The 21,165-nt window shown below is 44.3% G+C and overlaps 1 protein-coding gene across 1 annotated transcript in view; it reads right to left on the reverse strand.

The window, feature by feature from the left end:
- Positions 1 to 376: 376 nt before the first annotated feature.
- Positions 377 to 21,165, reverse strand: part of ALKBH5 (alkB, alkylation repair homolog 5 (E. coli)) — a 28,542-nt gene continuing 7,753 nt past the window's right edge. The window contains exons 2-4 of the mRNA XM_006875532.1: positions 16,569 to 16,649; positions 1,722 to 1,877; positions 377 to 991 (exon numbers count right to left, since the gene is read on the reverse strand). Coding sequence (XP_006875594.1) covers positions 814 to 991; positions 1,722 to 1,877; positions 16,569 to 16,649 — 415 coding nt within the window. The 3' untranslated portion in view covers positions 377 to 813. The remainder of the gene's footprint in view (positions 992 to 1,721; positions 1,878 to 16,568; positions 16,650 to 21,165) is intronic.

Below are 21,165 nucleotides of genomic sequence, written 5' to 3' on the forward strand. Positions count from 1 at the left end.
CCTCTAGCTAGAAACAGTCCATCTTAAAGTGACCTGACATGGCAAGTCTTAAATGCTCATATAATCACACACGTATGTTGGAAAAGAAACAACCCAGCAAAGAGGTATGCTTTTGGCTAAAGGGGCCAAGACCATAGCAGCCCCTGGGCAGACCCAAGGAATTGTGGGCAGAGCATGTCAGTGGGCTCTGAGGTGGCCCAAGGGCTCATCAGGGTGGGCACTATTTGTGCCCAGTCCAGCCAGCCTGAACAATGCTGCCAAAGGAGGAGAAATGGTGTTTGCATGAGTTTCCAGGACTTGGCGAGCAGGTGAGATGAGAAGTGGGAGGGCAGCAGAGCCAGGGCTAAGCAGGAGCAGGCTGTGGGTGGAGCTGGTAAGACTCCCAGAGACCTCAACCAAGTACAGATGTCAGGGAGGAAGGGGTGGGGGAGGAAGATCAAACTTTGTTTAAAATACTGAAAAGATTGAAATTTTAAAGCAAACCAAGAATTTCCTTAATTAAAATGTTCTGTTGCTTTTAAATATATGCAGTCTGACACAGCCCCACTTGAGGATGGCTGCCCCCAAGGTCTCTACTGGCCGTTCCAGTGTCAGCTTCTGTGCCCAACAAATATCAATAGCATTTTCATCCAGTAGAAAAACCAAAAACATGAGGACCTAGGTCCTGGCCAATTCTGTTCTTCAGCCTTAATAGACAACAAACCAAGGGGAAGGGAAAAAAAAAGGATAGAAAAACAAAACAAAACAAAACAAAAGGAGGGGCAGCTACATAAGGATGAACCAGAGTTCCCCAGAGGGATGTGGCAGCAGGCCTCAGTGCCTCCTCATCTTCACCTTCCGAGCAGGGCTGCCAGCTACCTCTGAGCAGTCCTCTGCAGGCTCGTAGGACTTGCGCCAGTAGTTCTCTGAGCTGAAGCTCCCCCTCCGCCGGTGTGTGGGAAGCAGTACAGAGCGCCGATTCTCTTCCTTGTCCATCTCCAGGATCCGGGGTCTGCAAGGAAGAAGGTACATGACCTGGGGAATGGGTTGCTCTGGCTTTAGGGATGTGCTGGCACATACATTGGTATCACATGTCCTGGTCCACTAAATGCCAGTGGTCTCCCAAGTCTTTGAGACATTTCTTAATGACCCTGTGGGATTTGCCTGGCTCTGAGGGACAGAGTGAGGGTCAGGGCACTACTGGTATTGAGACTTTTCCTATCATACCCTCATGACTGTGCATCTACTTCTATTCTGCTTCTCTCCCCTTTACCTCACTCTCTCTCCTTGCTCCCATTTTTCTCTGTCCCCTCTGCTCGCCAATCCTTTTAGCCCCTTGAAACCACCAAGAGCTTTCTTTTCTTCCTGCTTCATGGTTTGGCTCACACATTACTAGTAGATTGGAATATCTTTCAGGCACATCTTCTTCATCCTTCAGGTTTCAGCCTAAATATGTCTTCAGAAATTTCTCCCAACTTTAAAATAGGTCCCTGATTTTTGATCTTCCAAAGTCCCAGCTTCCCTGTAGTATTAAGTAAAAACCTATTAAAGCACCTGCCAAGCACTCCCATTTGTCTGTATCTTTGCCTGACCCCTTCTCTTTGGGGGCAGATTTGAGGTTCTAGAGGTGGGAAATCCTAGGCTTCTACCCAATCAACCCTCCAGACCTCCCACCTACCTCACCCTGCAGCCAGGCCAGGCCCTGAGGCCACTGTGCTGACCTTGGGGTCCCAGCTGAGTACCTGTGGGCGGCATCAGGGTCTGCCTTTCGGTGCGACCGCTTGGGTTTTATGGCAGGGTCCCTGTTGTTTCCTGACAGCCGATCTGAAGCATAGCTGGCTGGCAACACAGAGCTGCTCAGGGACTTTGTTTCCAATCGGGGAGCATCTAATCTCGTCCTGCAAAAGAAACATACATGGTGTTTTCAACAGACATGGAGGAGGGCGCTTGTCCCACTCAGGCCAATTCCCTAGGGCCAGGTCTACTTGAGGACTATCCTCCTGCCTTAACTAGGCATTCATGTGGTTGACTTTCAAAGGCCCTCCTTAAGTTCAATATTAGGAGCAGATAAGGGAACAGTTTTATTGGAGACTCCCAATCGTAGGGACTACCACACACCTGTCAGTTTATTGTACTGTGGTGGCTTATGTGTTGCTGGAATCTATGCAACCAATATTTTAAATACTAGCAAGGTCACCCCACAGTGGACAGGTTTCAGCGGAGCTTTTAGACTAAGACAGACATTGTTGCTGTTAAGTGCCACTGAGTCGGCTCTGACTCACAGCGACCCTGTAAGGGTTTCTGAGGAGCAGCTGGTTGAGTTTCAACTACCAACCCTGTGGTTCAAACTGACCTTGTGGTAGAGTAGTTATCCTATAGCTCCACACCAGAACTCCTTGTCTGATACACGTACTCAAAATACAAGTGGGGAAGAGCTGCCTCCTCAAAGTACAGCAGACTTAAATGATGGAGATGGAGTAAAGCTTTCTAGATAGATCAGCAGTTGCTGATGGGCACAACTCAAAATGAGAAGATACAGCTGCAAATATCCATTAATAACTGGATCACAGAATGTACGAAGTATGAATCTAGGAAAACTTGAAATTGTCAAAATTGACACGAGATACCAAATAAAACAGACACAAGATAAAATTCTGGAACACTGAACTTCAGAAGAAAAGTTAGAGAAGTGGACTGAGTGCTTATTGGGAGGAGAAGCTGAGCAGGGACAGTGAGAGAGACAGACAAACTGGTGAATGGCCAGCCAGATGTGGCATGACCATCTTGTATGCAGCTTTGGCAACAGAAGGTAGCATGGCAGAACAGATTCACACATGTGATTGGGAAAGGTATGATCCCTTCCTCTCCCCCAATCCCCTAGTAAGCAGAGATGTGGCAGTTCCCATCCTCATCCAACTATTGTGCAGACCCTGGTCTCCAGAAATGTGGAGCTACATGGTCATGGCAATGTGAGGAGGGGTTTGGCTGTGTTGCTTGGGATCCCATTTTGGTAGCTGGATTTGGGCAGGCTGGGCTCCAGACCTATAGTACCTGCAGTACCACCAGAACAGCATTACCCAGTCACCCTGTCCCCAGCTCCCCTCCTCCCTATGCTCCTAACAAGACATTGAAACTAGCTCCATCAAGGGCCTCCAGGAACTACTTCCGGACTGAGTATCAAGATTATAGATTACACCGAGGCTGGTAGGAACTCCATTTAGGGCCAGGAACACATACCTCCTCCTATACTCATCTTGTGAACTTCATGGACTGCAGGAGTCCCTAGTGTTGTTCTTGTTTCACTGTTTTTATTTATTCTTTCTATTCCTTCCTCTTTTTCAATTCTCTTCAATTTTATCCTTTCTATCTCCTGCTGTTGTTTTTCCTTTTCTTCTCTTATTTCCCCCCACCGCCCTTTATTTCCATTTCAATCTTTATTATTCTCTTTTCATCGTCCCTCTCCTGTTGGTTTTTTTAAAAATGTGTTTTGGGTTTTGTTTTTCTTCCTTTTACTTCCACTATTTTTCTCATCTATAGCTCCATTTCCCTGTCCCTCTTTTGTCTTTATAGTTATTATACTGTTTTTATTTTTCTCATTATTTTCTCTTTTCATTGTTGATTCCTTGTTTGTTTATTCTCTCTTGTATTTTTGTGTGTGTATAGTGTGGGGATTTATCTTTCCCATCCAACAAGAGACAGCAACTGTGCCACACAGCCCAGCCACAACTGTACCCTCTGCAGCTCCACTCTCTGGGCAAGAGCCAGTACCCGCTGCTATAATACCTGATCAATGATAGACAACAGCCAGTATCAACCAAGCCCACCCTAAACTGAGGTGCATGAATGGAGAGCAAGAACAGTGTACATGTTTCCTTTCTCTAACTACACTCAACAGGAGGCAGCTGCTAAGAACCTAAGAATACACCATACAATCATCAACTAAATATAAACACAACAACCCACAATGCTCCAGAGACAATAGACAATTTCAGCTCACACCAAGAAACGTGAGAATAGCTCAAGCAAATGACCAAGATGCAAAGCCAGAAAAAAATGCTTCTGAGGATGAAAAGGTAATGAAACTAACTAAATTTCTCAATAATACATCTCCCTATGATAGAAGAACAATCAGAAAAAAAGCATGAGAAAATCCGAAGAAAGCCTAATAGTTGTGTGGGACAACATGAAAAACAACAACTTATGGGTGGATCAGAATTCCAGAACAGGAAGCAACAACAGGAAGCACAGAGACAATTGTCAAAGAGTTGTTGAAAGAAAACTTCCCTAGCATCATGAAATGTGGAAAGCACTCAATAAGCTGACTGAACCCCAAACAGGATAAACCTCAAAAGAAAACCAATAAGACCTATCATACTCAAACTCTAAAACCAAAGACAAGGAATGAATTCTGAGAACCTGTGTGGGAAAAATGAAAAATTACCTACAAAAGATAAACTGTAAAACTAAGCTCTGATTTTTCAGCAGAAACCATGTAAGAAACAAGGCAACTGGATGACATATACAAAACTGAGAAAAGACTTGTCAGTCAAGATTCATACACCTTTTGTTAGCCGTCCCTCAAATACAATGGTGAAATTATTTTATGATAAACAGAAATTAAAGGAATTTATAATGATCAGACAATAGCCTGAGATTACCATACATGACAATACCAACCAGACATACAAACTGAAGACTGACAATAGGTAAGCAGAGATATCAATTTATAATGAAATCAACTACAAAGCAAAAAGAGGGAATAATGTAGGTACAGAACTTCCAAATGGCAAGGAAGTCAAGCAGATTTCAAAATATAATCATAAAAGGACAAATACTGTAAGAGATCACTGTTGTTATAAAAAAAAAAAAAAAGAAAGCTTTCTTAATAAAAGAAACAATCTGCAATGATTATAGGGAAAGCGAAAGAGGGGAAAATTATTCACAGGCTAGATATATGTTAGCATGGCTGACAGGGCAGGCAATATATAAGAGAGGTTAGCAGCGGAAAGATGAAGGTACCAGTAGACACAGGGAAGAATGCAATGTTCAAGTGAGGTAAATACTCTTAACTGTTGTTACATGGAGAGGTTGCAATCATTGTAATGAAGCAAAGTATATGATGCATTGAACGCAAAATTGATCATTTGTGTTCTGTAAACCTTCATTCAATTTATAACAAGAAGTTAAAAAAAAAAAAAAAAAAAGAGATTGATATCCTAGGCATTAGTGAGCCGAAATGGACTGGTATCGGCCATTTTGAATCTGACAATCACATGTTTTACCATGCTAGGAACCACAAATCCCAGAGGCATGGCTACAAGTAGCTCTAAGACAGATGTTTTCCCACAACAGCCTCGAAGGCCTGTGTGAACTCTTCATTGCAGAACAGAAGCTGTGCTGACAGCACCACTGTTCATAGGAGACAGAGGACCAGCCTACACCAGTGTAAGGCAGCTCCATGCCATCACCCTGTGCAATAAAGCCTGGCTTTGTGGGTTACCAAGCCCATTCTGGTATATACAGTATTCTGGGCCCCAGGCCTAGCTTTCAGCTCCAGCACTCTGAGGTGAGATTCCCAAAATCCAGACTTCTGCCTTGCGGTCTCTTCTGCAACAGAGCCTACCGCTTGCTAGTATGCCCCTCCCATATCATGCTTCTCTAGACCTTCCAACCTGTTTCTGTGAAAAAAGCAGTCCTGAGGCAGGGTGGTACAGCTATGGTCAGAAAAATCTGAAGATATACTAGGCACATCACCCAAAAAGGTGACACTCCAAACACACAGTCCTGGGCTCCCAAACACAGGTCTTCAAGACACCCAGGCCCCAAAGAGAGTCCAGTTTAACCCGTCACACTACACACTTACAAGCCTGAGTCCAAGAGCCAAAGCTCTGTGGATGTCAGACAGACTTGAGGGGCCCTTCTGCTCAGGTCTGAGTCCTCCAGGGGACCAGGAGCTCTAAAGGCAAGTTGCCTTTTTCCCAACTGGGCCATTGAATGCCACACCTCAGGACTTTCTACCTCTCCCTCCCCGTATCTCAGCTCACACTGTACCACCACCAGTCCTGGCCATCAAAATCAGAAAAGGAGTTATGGTGAGAAAGGACTAGCCAGCATTCACCAGTCTGACTGCCCCAAGTGTCCCAACTGACAGTAAAAAGACAGACTTAGCAGCAGAGTCAAGGCCAGCAGCCCAAAGCAGTTACTCTCTCTAGAGATTTCACTGCCTCCTTGATTCCTTGGGCAGGTGGCAGACATCAGAGTGGTCAGAGAGCCAAGCAAGCACATACTAACTCACATATACACATGCACTTACTAACTTCCAGGCAAGTGTGGGCTGTAACACTGGGGACAAGAACCACAGAAGCAGAAGCAGCACCATGCCTAGCAATGACAGGAGGCTTGGTGGGGGCATGCCTCAGGCCTGGCCAGAGTCAAGGGCAGTGCCAATGGATATAGATGCAGAGTGGGCCCACTGTTCTCAGTCCTTCGCCTTATGCATACCCAGCCCCATATTTAGGTTGCACTACATTCAGGGATGGTCTCCCCTGGCTCCGCGCTCTGAACGATTAAATCAGCCATTATGCTAGATTACACGTTGGGCTGCTAAACTTGAGGTCCACGCTTGGAACTTACCAGCTGCTCTGTGAGAGAAATATGAGGCTTTCTGCTCCTGGAAAGATTTACAGCCTTGGAAACTATAAAAGGTTCACTATGAGTCAGAACCAAAGCATCACAAGTAAATCTAGTCAAAGCCCCCTCACCTCCCCCACTGCCCTTTAGGTGTCATTAAGTTTTTCTGACTACTATTGACCTCACCTTGTCAAGCCCGTTTATCATCCCCACATGTATGCTTATCCTCCAAAAATATCGGACTACCTAAAAATCCTTACCCCCAAGCAGCTGGAATGAGCACTTCTCTGTCTAAACTATCTTCAACTTCAGGCCCTTCTAAGCTTGGCTATTATCTAAGCATCCTTTAACCTTTGGGGCACACTTCCTCTAGAAAGCCTTCCTTGACTCTCACCAACCCCCTGATGTGTTGCTAAATGTCTGCTTTCCCTAGGTGACAAATGGAATGAGAAGAGATCAGACTTAACTGCATTCCTGGCACTAACACTGAGCCCAGCACACACCAGACTTGTTCACATTCAAGCAAGCACATATCTAGACGCTCTTCCTATAGCTTTGGACCATTCTGACCAAAGTGTACTCCACTTCACCATAAGCAAAGTGGGTTTACATTATCTTTAATTACTTTATCTGGATACCTGTTGTCCTCAGGAACACAATAAGTCTTGTGGGTGGACTCAGTACAGCTCTGGGAACTTCTGGAAATCACACACTAGAGTTGTCCCGGAGCTGAGGTGGTTGGTACCATTCTCTGCCTTCCTGTCTTTGAGCTTACTGATCCAGTCTGGCCAGCAGTTTCTACTTCAGGAGTCAGTTCATCTACCAAATGTTCCCTGTCTCTCCCTAAGCTGAATATAATTTTTTTTCGGTTGTTTTACTGGGCCCCTAGGGGACATACTCTGTGTTTTTTTGGACAGTGTTCACTCTGCTTTGTAGTATACTGGCACACAAAGTAGAAGCCTATTCCATACAAAGCACCAAAGTCACAGTAAGTTTCCTGAGGGGCTTACCTCAGGTGCCTGCTACATAGTGGAGATTTGATGTTTCCAGGGAATCCAACCAAAAACCACAAAGCTCAGCTCAAAGATAACTGCAGCCTAGCCTGTGACCTGAGGTAGTTCACACTCTCTACTGTTAAAGGGTTAGCCTGTGGTTGGCACATAGAAGGTGGATGCTCAGCCTGCACACTAGGAAAACACAGAAAAATGGAAGGCACCCCACCAACTCTAAGAATTTCTACATTCCATATGTTAGTAAGTTTCTTGGTTCTGTAACAGTTACCTAACCTTTAACCATATCCCCAGGAAGGTTAGGTCCTGGTTGTGCCAAGTCCAAGGCATGCTAGAACATATGCTCTCCCCCTCCACCTGAGTCCTCTACCTCCCCACTCCATCCACCTGGCCAGAAAAGATCAGCTGCCCAAATGAGATGAAAGCCAATGCATTTAAGAGCTACCAACACCTCAGTGAAGCAAACCCAATGTTTCAAATTATGGTCCAACTTCCCTACCAAGGACACCAAAGGGTGAAAAAGCAGATGCATGTAGGGCCTCTTGCTTGGGATATGCTAGGGACAACAACATTCAGGCATGGTTTGGGAACACTGAGGGTGCTCAATGAGATAACCCGCCTACAGCCTCTTACCTCACCCCACTCTGTGTACAGAAGCCCCACTGCCAGATAAAATATTCTTACCTATCAGCTCTTTACTTGTACAGTAGAAGTGAGAAAGCCCTTCTCTATCTGAGCTCCATTTTCCTAAACTCAGAGCATTCACACCAATGACACATGGTGTGGGCACAGCTTGGGTTCTCCATTGTGCCAAACCACCATAAACCCAGCACCAGGAGACCTACCTCAAGGTCTCACTCAGCCATTTATGGGTTGTGACTGGACAGATTTTAACACCAAGCTGCAGTATATAAGGACTCCATTCCTGGTGAAGTTCTCAGAAAATCATCTAGCCTCTCAGTCCTTCCCCTGAAAACTACAGGCACCAGATTCTCACTCAAAGCAGCTTGCACTGTGAACCAGAAAATGCCTGGCAGGTGCCCACGCCTTCGCCCCCATTAGGACCTTTAAAAGATCTTCCCTGCTCAGACTGTGACCAGAATCAGTGACAGTCCCTAGGCCTTCCTCAGCAGTCTATGCAATCTTTACCCAAACTTGAGAAGGCAAGACAGATCCAGATCCAAGCCCTCTACCATCAGGTTCAATGAACAAATACTACCTTCTGGAGCTGACCCCTCAGTGACTGATGCCACCCTGGAATGGGAGGCATACTGAATCCCAGACAAACAGCGATCTCCCCCAGTACCCACAGATTTGGAATTTCACAATTGACAACTGTGTTGGCTATGAGAATTACAAAAGGGGAACTGAGAAGGCTACAGGTAGGTGTATATATAATTTTCCTAGTTTTCTAGTGTATAGCTATAACAGAAGTGCCACATGTGGGTGGCTTTTTAGCAAACAGAAATCTATTTTCTATCAGCTTAGAGGTTAGAAGTCTGAATTCAGAGAGCTGTCTCTGGAGAATGGTCTTTGTCGCCTTTTCGTATCTGTAGGCCTAACATTCCTTGGAGAGCCTCATGTCACTTAGCATCAATCTTCCCTTGGACCTAGGATCTTCACAATGTAGGAACCCACATCAAAATGATAAGACTCCACACATAGCCATTCTTCCTTGGGGGTAGCAGGCCCCCTTCTCTGCTTACTTTTCTCTCCTTTTATCTCTGTAAGATAAAAGGTATTGAAAATCACACCCCAGGGAATCTCCCTTACATCAGGGTTGTGATGGGATTAAGGGTGGTGCATCCTACCCGTTATTTCTCTTGTTGGTTTATTATATTAGATCACATCATGTGGGATCATCACATAAACTGCCATATTACATCACTACGTAACTGTCAAGCCACTGAGAATTACGGCCCAGTCAAGCTGACACATTCTGGGGCAGGGGGGACACAATTCAATCCACCACTGATAATGCTTCCTGCAGCCTTGAAGGATGGCTAGGTTAACAACACTCAGTGTTTCTATGTGACAGCTTAGGTAGTGGGGAAGGATCCAAAGATAATTATACTAGATGGGGAGGCATTTACAACAGAGGCCTCACTGCTGCAGAGCCCAACGCACGAGTCCCTAGACTATATCAGATGTGACAAGTTGTTCTTTCAACTCATAGCTGCCCTGTATAGGATTTCCAAGGAGTAGCTGGTGAGTCTGAACCACTGATTTTGTGGTTCGCAGTTCAGTGCTTATCCTATAGTGCCAGACCACACCCGGAGGAGGAGTCCAGAAGCTCTAAGAGTGGAAAGTAAAGGAGAAACTAGCAAGGGATGACACTGAGTGGACAGGCAAGGCTCTTTTAAGCGTAATGAAGAACTTGGACTTTATCTTGCAGGTACCAGAGACACTTGTGGCTTTTAACCCTGGTTGACTCTCTAACAACCAGACATTTTCCCAGCTCAGCTGTCTGGGGAAGCTAGGGGACAACCCCTCACCCTATGCTTCTGCCCTCCAGTCTAGTCCCTAGCTGGTCCCTTGAGCCACTCAAGTCAAAGGTCAAAGAATCTCAATCACCTACAATAGCTATTTCCTGCTGAGGTTAGGCCACTAACAGTGGCAAATTGGGCTGCGAATCTCAAGGTCAGAAGTTCGAAACTACCGGCTGCTCCGTGGGAGAAAGAGGCAGCTCTCTGCTCCCATAAGATTTACAGCCTCGGAGACCCTGTTCAGGGTCGCTATGGGTCGGAACCGACTCGACGGCACTTAACATCATCAGTTAACAATAAAGGCACCCTGATAGTGCAGTGATTAAGCACTTAGCTGTTAGTGAAAGGTCAGTGGTTTGAATACACCAGCTGCTCTGCAAGAGAAAAATGTAGCAGTCTGTTTCTGTAAAGACTAGTCTTAGAAACCTAAAGGCAATTCTAATCTGTCCTATAGGAGTGCTGTCAGAACTAACTTGATGGCAATGGGTATGGATTAACTCCTAGCTCCACAGCACAGCATCCAACTCTGCCAGTGTGGGCAGCTAGAATGGGAACCACCATTCAAGAGGAAGGAAGCAGGCAGAAGACTGACCTGCTACTCTGGCTATGGCCACCTCCATTAACACTCTAGCTGAGATTCCCATGGAGTGAGCTACTTCTAAAGGTTAGGAAGAACAGTTGGGAAGTTACTCTTCTAGGTCTATTATAACCAGGTTTCTGAGTTGGATGGGTTATCTGTCCCTGGCTGCAGTGGAGGTACAGCCCAACATGATAGGGCTTGGGAGGAGGAGTCAGAGTGCAGAGTGTAGGAGTGCTGTACTCTCGGTCTCTTGTCACTTCTGGGTTCTAGCCTATGTTGGGAACAGAGGAAAAGAAAGTGTGAAAGCAGATAAAATCGGTCAATTCTGGGAATATTCGTAGGCTACAGAAGAAAGCTTGCCAACTGCTTAGCTGATCCAAGTGTCTGGAGCTCCCAATATATGCCAGAACTCTCTACCTGTACCACTTGAATTGCCAGGACTGCCCCACAAATCAAGATCACCTCCATTCTGCAGATGATAAAACAAAGACTCAAAGTTGACTTTACAACAAGTCAAAATCACATAAAAAATATCCCAACATGTTGGGGAAAGCAATATACAAGGAAAGGGAGGGCAATATACAAAGGGGGAGGGGAGTGGAAGAACAAGGAAGATAGGGAAACACTTAGGCAGGTTTGCATGGACTAAATGGAACAGAGGTAAACAGTAATGTATGCTCAACCTTGCAACAACAGGGAACTGTGACATGGGGATTGAGACATAGTCTGAATGGGTGAAAGAGGGGAAATAATGTTAAGATGCTTGTCTGTCTTACGGATATTAGTTTCCCTTGCCTGTCTATTGTAAAATAGACACTTGAGGGGGAGAGAAAGGAGTATCAAGAAACATGATTACAGCAAGCTTGTAAACCCATCTTCAGCCATTAACAGACGGGAATACCTAAAAGGGGTTCTAGAACTTGCCCAGTGAAATAGGCTTCCTGCAGAGCCTTTGTAGTATACAGAACATTAGGTGGAATTCTAAGTACCATCCAGAACCTTATAAGGTGGGACATTCCCACTTGAAAGGACATGTAGACCACCCCAGAGTGGCTAGAGGAACAGAAGATACTTCTTGAAAGACCAGCAGCAAACAACTGAAAACGCCAGTCGGTTTGGCTATTACAACAAACAAGTTGTTTGCTGGGAAGCCATCATGGCAAGCAATTAAGTTCCTTCAGAACAAATCCTCCTCCAAGACAAACTCAAAAGGAACACATGAGCAAGCATGTAAGCTTCCTGGCGACCATGTTATCTACATGTGAGAGCCAAGTGCAGGAAAGGCCGCAATGAAGGTATGGACTGAGTTCAACCATGTTCCGTGGTCTCCTGTCGACCTGGAGAGAGAAGAGGAAGGGTTGATTGGTCTGAAGTTTGGGGAGACTTGGGAAGTCCTGAGCCCATAGTGACTGACCTAGCCACAGAGGGCTAGAGCTGAGAGTGAAGCATCTAGCTGATATGAAGTGGGCAGAGATGCACATAATGCCCAAACTTGCAGACAGTATCCATTTGACCTAGCTTCCACGGCTTGATGATAAGAACTCAGATAGATGAAGATAAAGAAATGTGATAAAGAAAGCAAATGTAAACTGCTAAAATTTGATGAACCTGACCTATACTTACGGATGTTGTTGTTGTTATCAGGTGCCATCGAGTCAGAACCGACTCATACTGACCCCATGCACAGCAGAATGAAACAATGTCCAATCCTGGGCCAACCTCACTACCGCTTCCACACTTGACACCATCAATGATGCCACCTGGCTGATCTATCTCATCGGGGGTCTTCCTCTCTTTCTCTGACCCTCCATCTTACCCAGCATGACATCCTTCTCTAGCGACTGTTCCCTCCAGACAATATGTCCAAAAGTATGAGAGGCGAAGTTTATAGCCATCTTGGCCTCCAAGGAGCACTCTGGCTGCACCTCTTCCAAAACAGATCTATTGGTTCTTTTAGCAGTCCATGGCACTTTCAGTATTCTCCTCCAACACCACAATTCAAAGGCATCAATTCTTCTACGATCTTCCTTATTCACTGTCCAGCTTTCGCATCCATATGAGGTTATTAAAAATACCATGGCTTGAGTCAGGCGCACCTTAGTCCTCAAGCTGACATCCTTGCTCTTCAACACTTTAAAAAGTTCCTGTGCAGCAATTTGCCCAATGCAATACGTCGTCTGATCTCCTGACTGCTACTTCCGCGAGTGTTGACAGTTGATCCAAGAAGAATGAAGTCCTTGACACTTCAATCTTCTCTCCATTGATAAGAATGTTGTTTAATTGTGAGGGTTGGAAATGTATTGGCAGACGTTTTGTAGCAAGGGAGTAATTAACTCTCCAGTCTAGGAGCAGAGGTCTCTAGGCCCATCAACGGAGAAGAGCCGAGAGTGGGACCCTACCCAGAGAATCAGCAAGGCCTGAGATAGAGGCAGAGACGATGACGTGGAGTGATGAAGCGGCTGGGGACTTTGGATCCAGAGAGGGAGAGGGACTGTGTGCTGAAGAATGGGGGGTGGGGTTTATAGGGTTTACCCTTTGGTCGGTTGATGATGCTCGGAGGGGATTGGAACCATGGCAATGAAACGATATACGGTGGAATGAATGTAAAACTAAAGTTCTCTCATGTAAAATATCATATAATTCACAATAAAACATGAAAAAAATAAAAAGAATGTTGTTTACTGGTCCAGTGGCTGAGGATTTTTTTTTGTTTTCTTGACATTGAGATGCAATCCATACCGAAGGCTGTGTTCTTTGATCTTCATCAGTAAATGTTTCAATTATGGATGTAGTAGCTCAAAATACCAACTAAGAGGGAAGGATAAACCTAATCCCCCTATACACAAGGTTGATAGGGATGGACAACTTAAGACACTGGCTACCTAAAATGGTGGTGGTGTGTGTGTGTGTGGGGGGGGTGTTTAAAGGCAGGAAGTGACTGGTTTACAAGTTTTCAAGAGGGAGATTAGTTTCAGTGTGTGTGGGAGAAGGTGAAATCCTCACGAATAGTTTTCATCTTGTCCATATAGGTCTGGTGAAACGAGATGGGGACAAGATTCACTTGATTCAGTAGTAATTATTATCATGACTAATTGTGATTGTCACAACTGTAAGGTAGAAGTTGTATAATAAAAAGGGAGGAGTAGTTAATATTACATTCCAGAAACAGTGGACCCTAGGACCATTAAGAGAGAAGAGCATGAGCAGAATGTGGGACCCTAACCAGAGAAGCAATGCCACCAGAGATGGAGGCAGAGAGCAGCTGAGGACTCTAGACTCATGCAAAGAGAAAGGCTGTGTGCTTGCAGCCAGGAGGCTGGCTTTCAGAATGTTCCCTTTGCTTGTTTAAATGATTATACATACCTGTGTGTTTTCGTTTACATCAAGACAAACGAAACAGGAGCAAACGACGCATGGAGGGACTATAATCATTGCAATAAAACAAAGTTTCACTCAATTCACAGTAAAAGCTTTAAAAACAAAACAAAACCCTAACACATTATTCTAAATCTTAATGGCCAGAATGCCAAAATGATTAATCAGAGTTAAATGATAGCAAGTCAAAGTAAACTAAGCACAGAAAGCAAAACAAAACAAAACAAAAAAGCCCCCTATCACAATGACCAAATGTCAAAGGAACACAGGCACCAACTAAACAAGCTCCCAAAGACCAAAGCTGGAATATTTCAACAAATAAAAGTATAGGGGACACTGACCTAGAGCTGAGAGTGAAGTGTCCAGCTGATATGAAGTGGTGGGAGATACATAAGAACACTCAAACTTGTAGACAGTACCCATTTGAGTCCACACTGACCAAAATGACTGAATACATAAATAAGTGAGGCAGAAGGGATAAATCTCTCATACAGAAGAATTCCAAAGAATTAATGTTGACACTCTACCCCTGAGGATGTGGAGCTTAACTTACCCATTCTTTAAATGTTAACTGTACAATGGCTTGCTTCCAAAGATCACAATATGGAAAGGGGGTAAAATAGTAATGGAGAAATTTGGAAAACATGACCTCTGTCAGATGATCAAAGGTAACATCAATAATGAGAAGCTGTGTTGATAATGATATGATATGATGAGAAAAATAAGACAAATACTAATTGAGGGGACACCATTATGTCCTCTTTGTTTCATCTTTTTCATTTTTAGGACTTAATAGAGTCTTGGTGTAGTGCTGTTGAATAAAGCACTGGACCACAAGGTCAATTTAAACTACAAATCCACCAGCTGCTCCTTGGAAACCCTATAGGGTTGCTATGAGTTAGAACCAATTTGATAAGACTTAACAATAATAAAAAAAAAAGAAAACAATTCCCAACTGAGGGACATTCTGCAAAATACATGAGTTAGTATACCTCAAAACTGGCAACAGTGAGAAACTGTCACAGACAAGAGAAGTCCAGGAGACATGATGACTAAATGTCATGTTGGATCCTGGATGAAGTTCCAGAACAGAAACCAGGTAAAAATTAAGAGAGTGAGAAAAAAATATGGACTATGGTTAATAACAACAGACCAACCAACACTGGTTCATTAATTGTGGCAAACGTACCATACTAATAGATGTTAATAGCAAGGAAAACTGGGTGTGTGATTATTTGGGAATTCTCTGTACTATCTTGACAATTTTTCTGTAAATCTAAAACTGTTGTAAAAAATAAAGTTTACTTAAAAGAAAAATAAGGCAAGCTATAGTACATCCAGGTTAAGCCTGGGTCCTGGTGTTGCACCACTGGATAACCACTGACTGCTAACCACCAAGGTCAGTGGTTCAAACCCACCAGTAGCTCCTTAAAAACCTTAACAGGGTCGCTATGAGTTGGAACCGACTAGACGGCACTTAACAACAACAACTTGCTTTGCTCACAAGTCTTCTATATGAACCCAGCCAATCACCTGTCCTCTTTGGAACTCCACACAAAAGGAAAGCTTGTTCTGACCCCAAGCAATTCCATTTGATCTCTGCAAATTCCAGTTCACTCAATTATGAGGCGAAGGGAAGAAGTGTTCTCAATGTCTAGAAATTTGTCCATGCTAGTCTAGTCCATACCTCCTCCACTCCCTCAGCCACAAGCTGTGAATCTGCTGTACACTGCATCCCAACATCCACATTTGTCTCCTCCTCTCTCTCTCTGCTTCTCCCAAATGTGAAAGTAAAACCCAGGCATTTTTATAGCCAGCTGCTAAGGCATAGTTTAAAAATAATCTGTGAAATCACATGTGACAAATCAGAGCCAAAGAGGTGGGTAAAAGAGGCTGGGGGTGGGAGTGGGGAGTCATTTCTGAAAGAACATTCCCCAAATCCTATCTCCGATATCCAGAAACAGGATCCTGGTGTGGCGCTAGGATGAGCACTGGATCGCACAGTTCAAGCTCACCTGTCGCTCCTTGAAAACCCTATACAGGATCACTATTAGTTGGAACCAACTCAATAGCACTTAACAACAATAAAAACAAAAGCCCATAAATACCAGGAACATGTGCTTTTGCTCAGCCCTTATCTCCTTACATGGAGTTCTCGTGTGGCATTGTGGGTTAACGTGCTGGACTGCAAACTCGGTTTGAACTACAAGATGGGCAGTTCAAGCTCATCAGCGCTCCTTGGAAATCCTATACAGGGTTGCTATGGGTCGCTACCAACCCAACAGCACTTAACATCAATCTCCTTACATAGCCACATAAGTTAATTTTCTGCCAAAGATAAAATAGTTCTATTCTCACAGAACTCAAACAAAAAAAGAGCTTACTGCTTTCTTCTCTCCCAGGTTTTGCCTTGCCATTCCATCGATACAGAGGACCCATGAACCCAGGTCTACATTTGCAGACACGCCTGAATTTAAGGCAAAGGTGCCAGATGTCGGGGGCACTTACTTCCTGAGGATGATGACTGCTCGGCGCTCCTTGATGTCCTGAGGCCGTATGCAGTGAGTGATTTCATCAGCAGCATATCCACTGAAAATAAACAGAGCACATGATTGTGGAAAATGAATAGGCAACCGAAGTTCTTGGGAACAAGGGGGCAGGAACATAGTTCAGGGGGAACAAGCAAAGTGATTTGAGGGGTTCAAAAATCCACAAGAAGGGAAATAAGATAAGCTCCAAGGCGCTTTTAGCCAGGAAAAGCCTGGGATGATGTGACCCAATGGCCTCTTAAGGCTCTTCAGATGTGACACCTTTCTAGTCCCTTTAGAGGCATCTGGAGTGACTTGAAGCCAGACCTTGATGAAAAACAAAGAGCTGCATCTCCTCCTTTCCCCACCTTTCAGCTTGCTGAGGCAGCCAAGGCAGATGCTAATAGAATTGGTTCATTAAGGTAATCTAAGACTGAATGTTCAAAAAGGTAATTTGTCTACTGGAAAAAAACAAAACAAAAAAACTTTCAAAGCCTCCATTTGGGGATCCAAACTTCTGATGACAGCTGTGTTCAGAATTCCCATCATACTCAAATATTTATTTTCAAAAAGTTACTTGATTTTTGAAACTGCTTACAGATCAACAAATGTGTGGGTAGATGACAATTCTCTTCACAATCCTTCAGATTTGAAAGTCTGGATGCAAACTCCTCACTGGGAACATGGCACCCAAGTGACCACCATCTCCCTCCCAAGTTCCTACACTGATGAGAGGCAGTTTTACAGAGCTATAAACACTCAACAGGTCTGCTGGGGAAGTAGGGGGGGTGCCTTCTTTGTCACTTGCTTAAGATTCCCAACTGCCCCTGGACTGCAAAGCCTTTTCCACTTTGCTGCTAATCATCTCCTTTCTCAAATTTCAGAGTACTGCAGACCTGAGAAAGACTCCTCAAAAAGGCAAGGCTGGGTTAAGAACTGAATGCCAAGTATAAAGGATAAACCCAGCCATCATGACTCTTGGACCAGAAGTAGATAGTGCCTAATTACCAATGCTGGCATCTCTGAAAGAGAAAATAGAGGTCATGGATAGAGTGGAAGAAAGGTGTAACAAATCTCAAAATCCTAAAAAAAAACCAAAAACAAAAACTAGGCTTACTGGTCTCATAGAATGGCTGAACCCCTAAGACTATGGTCCTTAAATACCCTTCAAACTTACAAATGAGATCACCCCATGAGTCAACTTTTAGCCTATAAGGTGAACCTGGTGTGAAGCTTTAATATAAAGTACTGGACCGCAAGGTTGGTTTGAGTTGCAAGGTTGGAAACCGTACATAGGGTCATTATGAGTCAGAACCGACTCAAAGGCACTTAACAGAAAGTGAACAACAGCATCAAGGAAGTCCAAACTCCTTAGAATACCCAACCAATTCAAGATAAAAAGGGAATCATTTGCCCAGGGATCAAGTTCAGAAGGTAGAAAAGACAGGAAAGGAAGACAAATGGAAATGATAAATACAGGGAGAAAGTGGGAAAAGTGCTGTTATAGTATTGTTGTTAAGTACTGTGGAGTAGATTCCAACTCATAGAGACACTGCAGTTTCCGAGGCTGTAATCTTTACAGGAGCAGAAAGCCTCATCTTTCTCCCGAGGAACCACTGGTAGTTTCAAACTGCTTATCTTGAGGTTATCAGCTTGATTCGTAACCACTATGCTACCAGAGCTCCTTATAGGGATTTCAATAAATGCCATTGTGTGAATCGAATGTAAAACCAATTTGCTCTGTGAACTTTCACCAAATCACAAAAAAAGTTTGAAAAAAAGAGTAAAGAGAAGGTTTTATTGGAGTAGGGGCAAAGAACACCTTGTTTTTAAGTATTTCCTGCCATGCTGCTCCTAGATCAGTTTTCATGAACAGTCCAGGAGACTACAAATTCCCAGTCACATCAATCTGGAAAATATTGATAAGAACGTTTCAAAAACCATTAGTACTTTAAAGCACTGACCAAAGCACCTTCTCTCAAATAACAGCTATTAATATCCTTCAGCACAAAGTGAGACATGCTACACAGTGATCCGGGAGCTGAAGAGAACTAGCTGGGAGCCTCAGCTTTTGTCACCTACTTAGTTAAGGTGCTGAACCTAAACCTGTTTGGTTTTTTTTTTTCTCATATACATAAGGATAGCAAGTAGTTCTTAAGTGCCTGTGTTATGCTTCATTATTTGCATATTCTTTCCCAGCTACTAAAAGATTAGAGTCCTGGTGTGGTGCTGGGAGTTAATGCGCTGGATTGCAAGGTCAGTTAGAACCACAGGGTTGGAGGTTTGAACTCACCAGCCGCTCCTTGGAAACCCTATGCAGGGTTGCTGTGGGTCAGAGCTGACTTGATGGTACTTAACAACAAACAAGATTTTAACAGCAGACAGCAGAATCAAGAGTTTATAACGACTGGGGTGGGTATCAGGCCTATCTATAAACTGTTTCGAAATGTAGGTAAGACAAGGGCCTAGCACATCACGCCCACTAACTAAACAAATCTGGCATAAGCCAAAGGGGTAAGCCAAAGACTTGGAATCGGCACCTGCCAACAAAGGTATGATGAGGACTTTCTCCATCTGAAGAACCTGCCAGTAGCACAAGCCTCTTGGAACCTACTCCCAAAGCTAAGATCTCAGATCTTATTCTGTGCTCTTGTCACTCCACACAGGGGAGAATGGGAGTCCACACTATATGGCAGTTTCAGATATACACACAGGATTTCCCCAAAGAGCTATGCCCAACCTCCCTCCAAAGGCATTCCATGGCATATTTTTCAGGCCTAAATCCATAGCCCTGGCTACAGACAATCTTCCCTACTCTTAACAGATGTTATTATGTGTTTGACTTGGCTCTAGGCACTAGGGCCCTGACTTCTCACCTCCAAAGAACCACTTCTGGAGATGCAGTTCTGGAGCAACTCCAGACATAAGTCAAAGCTTAACTGCCCCCACTCCCTAAAGGGCTCTAGACCTGAAAAGAAGTCATTCCAGATTCTAGGCCTTGCAAGAGCTAGGCAATAGGACCACACCGGCCCATATCAACGACATTGGCACTGATCAGCCAGGAGTGCTCATTACCACTGGTCTTCTTGAACTTCTTGGCACAGCCTAGTGACTAATCCCTCTTCAGAGTATTTGAATCCTTTGGAGTTGGGAGGCTAAAAGTTATGACAAAGGGAAGTTCTCCTAGCTGAACTTCAGCAGAAAATATACTGGAGACACCAGAGGAGGGCTGCCTACTGCTAGGGGGCTGACCTGTCACAGAGAAACTGAAACTGCCAGTTGGCCAGTTTAAAAATTTAATGTCCTTGGGTCCAGCCCTAGCCTTGGCATGAAAAAAAGTCTCTGTGCCGTTTGATCTCGTTGTTTACATAGGGAAGTGAAAGGAGAAAATGCCTCCTGCTGGTTAGCCTGCTTGCATGTTGCCTGGGTTTTCCTGTTCTCTCCCAATACTCATGCAGCAGTGTGCATTAAGTGACAAAACCTGGCCCTGTCACCCACTAGCTCTATACCTTAGAGTGACTAATGAAGAAGTTGACACTTGTATTTCCTCTGAGAAGCATTTTCTAACACCCTCAGGCAGGGTTCCCAGTTCCATCACATCACTATCACCCCTGCCCTCCCACATTCACCATACCTCTCTGCTACTACGTTTGGCTTTGCAGACACTGTGCCGACCCCTTGCAGAAAATAATCTTTCAAAGGTCTTCCTCATCTCTGTATACATAGACACTAGATGAAATGTTTGCTGAACTAAATTGTTCTGTTTCAGAGCTTCAGTTTCTACATCTGCAAAGTAGATCACAGCCAAATCCTTCCTAAGAAGATTAAAATGCAAGTTAAACAAACCTGAAAACTTCTATAAGGGACTACACATCTCTCCCTGATTAGGGACAATCTTGGAGACAATCTTAATCTTGGAGATTAAGCTGTCAAGGCATACTTCCAAGATGGCCTCCATTTTCTAGTTGCCCCCAGCTCTGCCCAAGCTAGGACGGATAGAAGAGTCAAGATTTTGGAATGGTGACAGCATCTTGGCAGCTAGAGCCACCTGCTCAGGGCAGTTCCCAGAGTCTGCCTCACTCACCAATGATTAGCCTATAGGACTAAGAAGCCCAGGCTCAACTTATTTATTACACTCCAGTCCCCAAGGAGAATGTAGCCTAACAGTGTGAGAAATCTTAGGACTTTCTGAATTCAGAAGATGGTCTGCACATATTATGGCACACACACAGTAGTAAAGCAGAGGGTTGCTCATCTCCTGAGACATTTTTAGCTAAGCTTCAAATAAATATGTAGTAGTGTGAGAGACTTAAGCCTTCTGTAACAATGGTGGTGGTGGTTATGTGCTGTGGAGTCGGTTCCGACTCACAGCGAGGCTGTTCAGGGTTTCTGAGGCTATAAATCTTTACGGGAGCAGAAAGGCTCATCTTTCTCCTGCGGAACAGCTAGTAGTTTTGAACTGCTGACCTTGCTGCATTAGACCTATTTTGCTGGCAAGGAGAGGTTAGGGTAATTTGCCCAAGGTCAAATAGCTGAAGTGGTGGTGCTGGAATTCTAACCAGGTTTGACATTAAACC

Source organism: Chrysochloris asiatica, unplaced genomic scaffold, assembly GCF_000296735.1.
Source record: "Chrysochloris asiatica unplaced genomic scaffold, ChrAsi1.0 scaffold00331, whole genome shotgun sequence".
Classification (NCBI taxonomy): Eukaryota; Metazoa; Chordata; class Mammalia; order Afrosoricida; family Chrysochloridae; genus Chrysochloris; species Chrysochloris asiatica.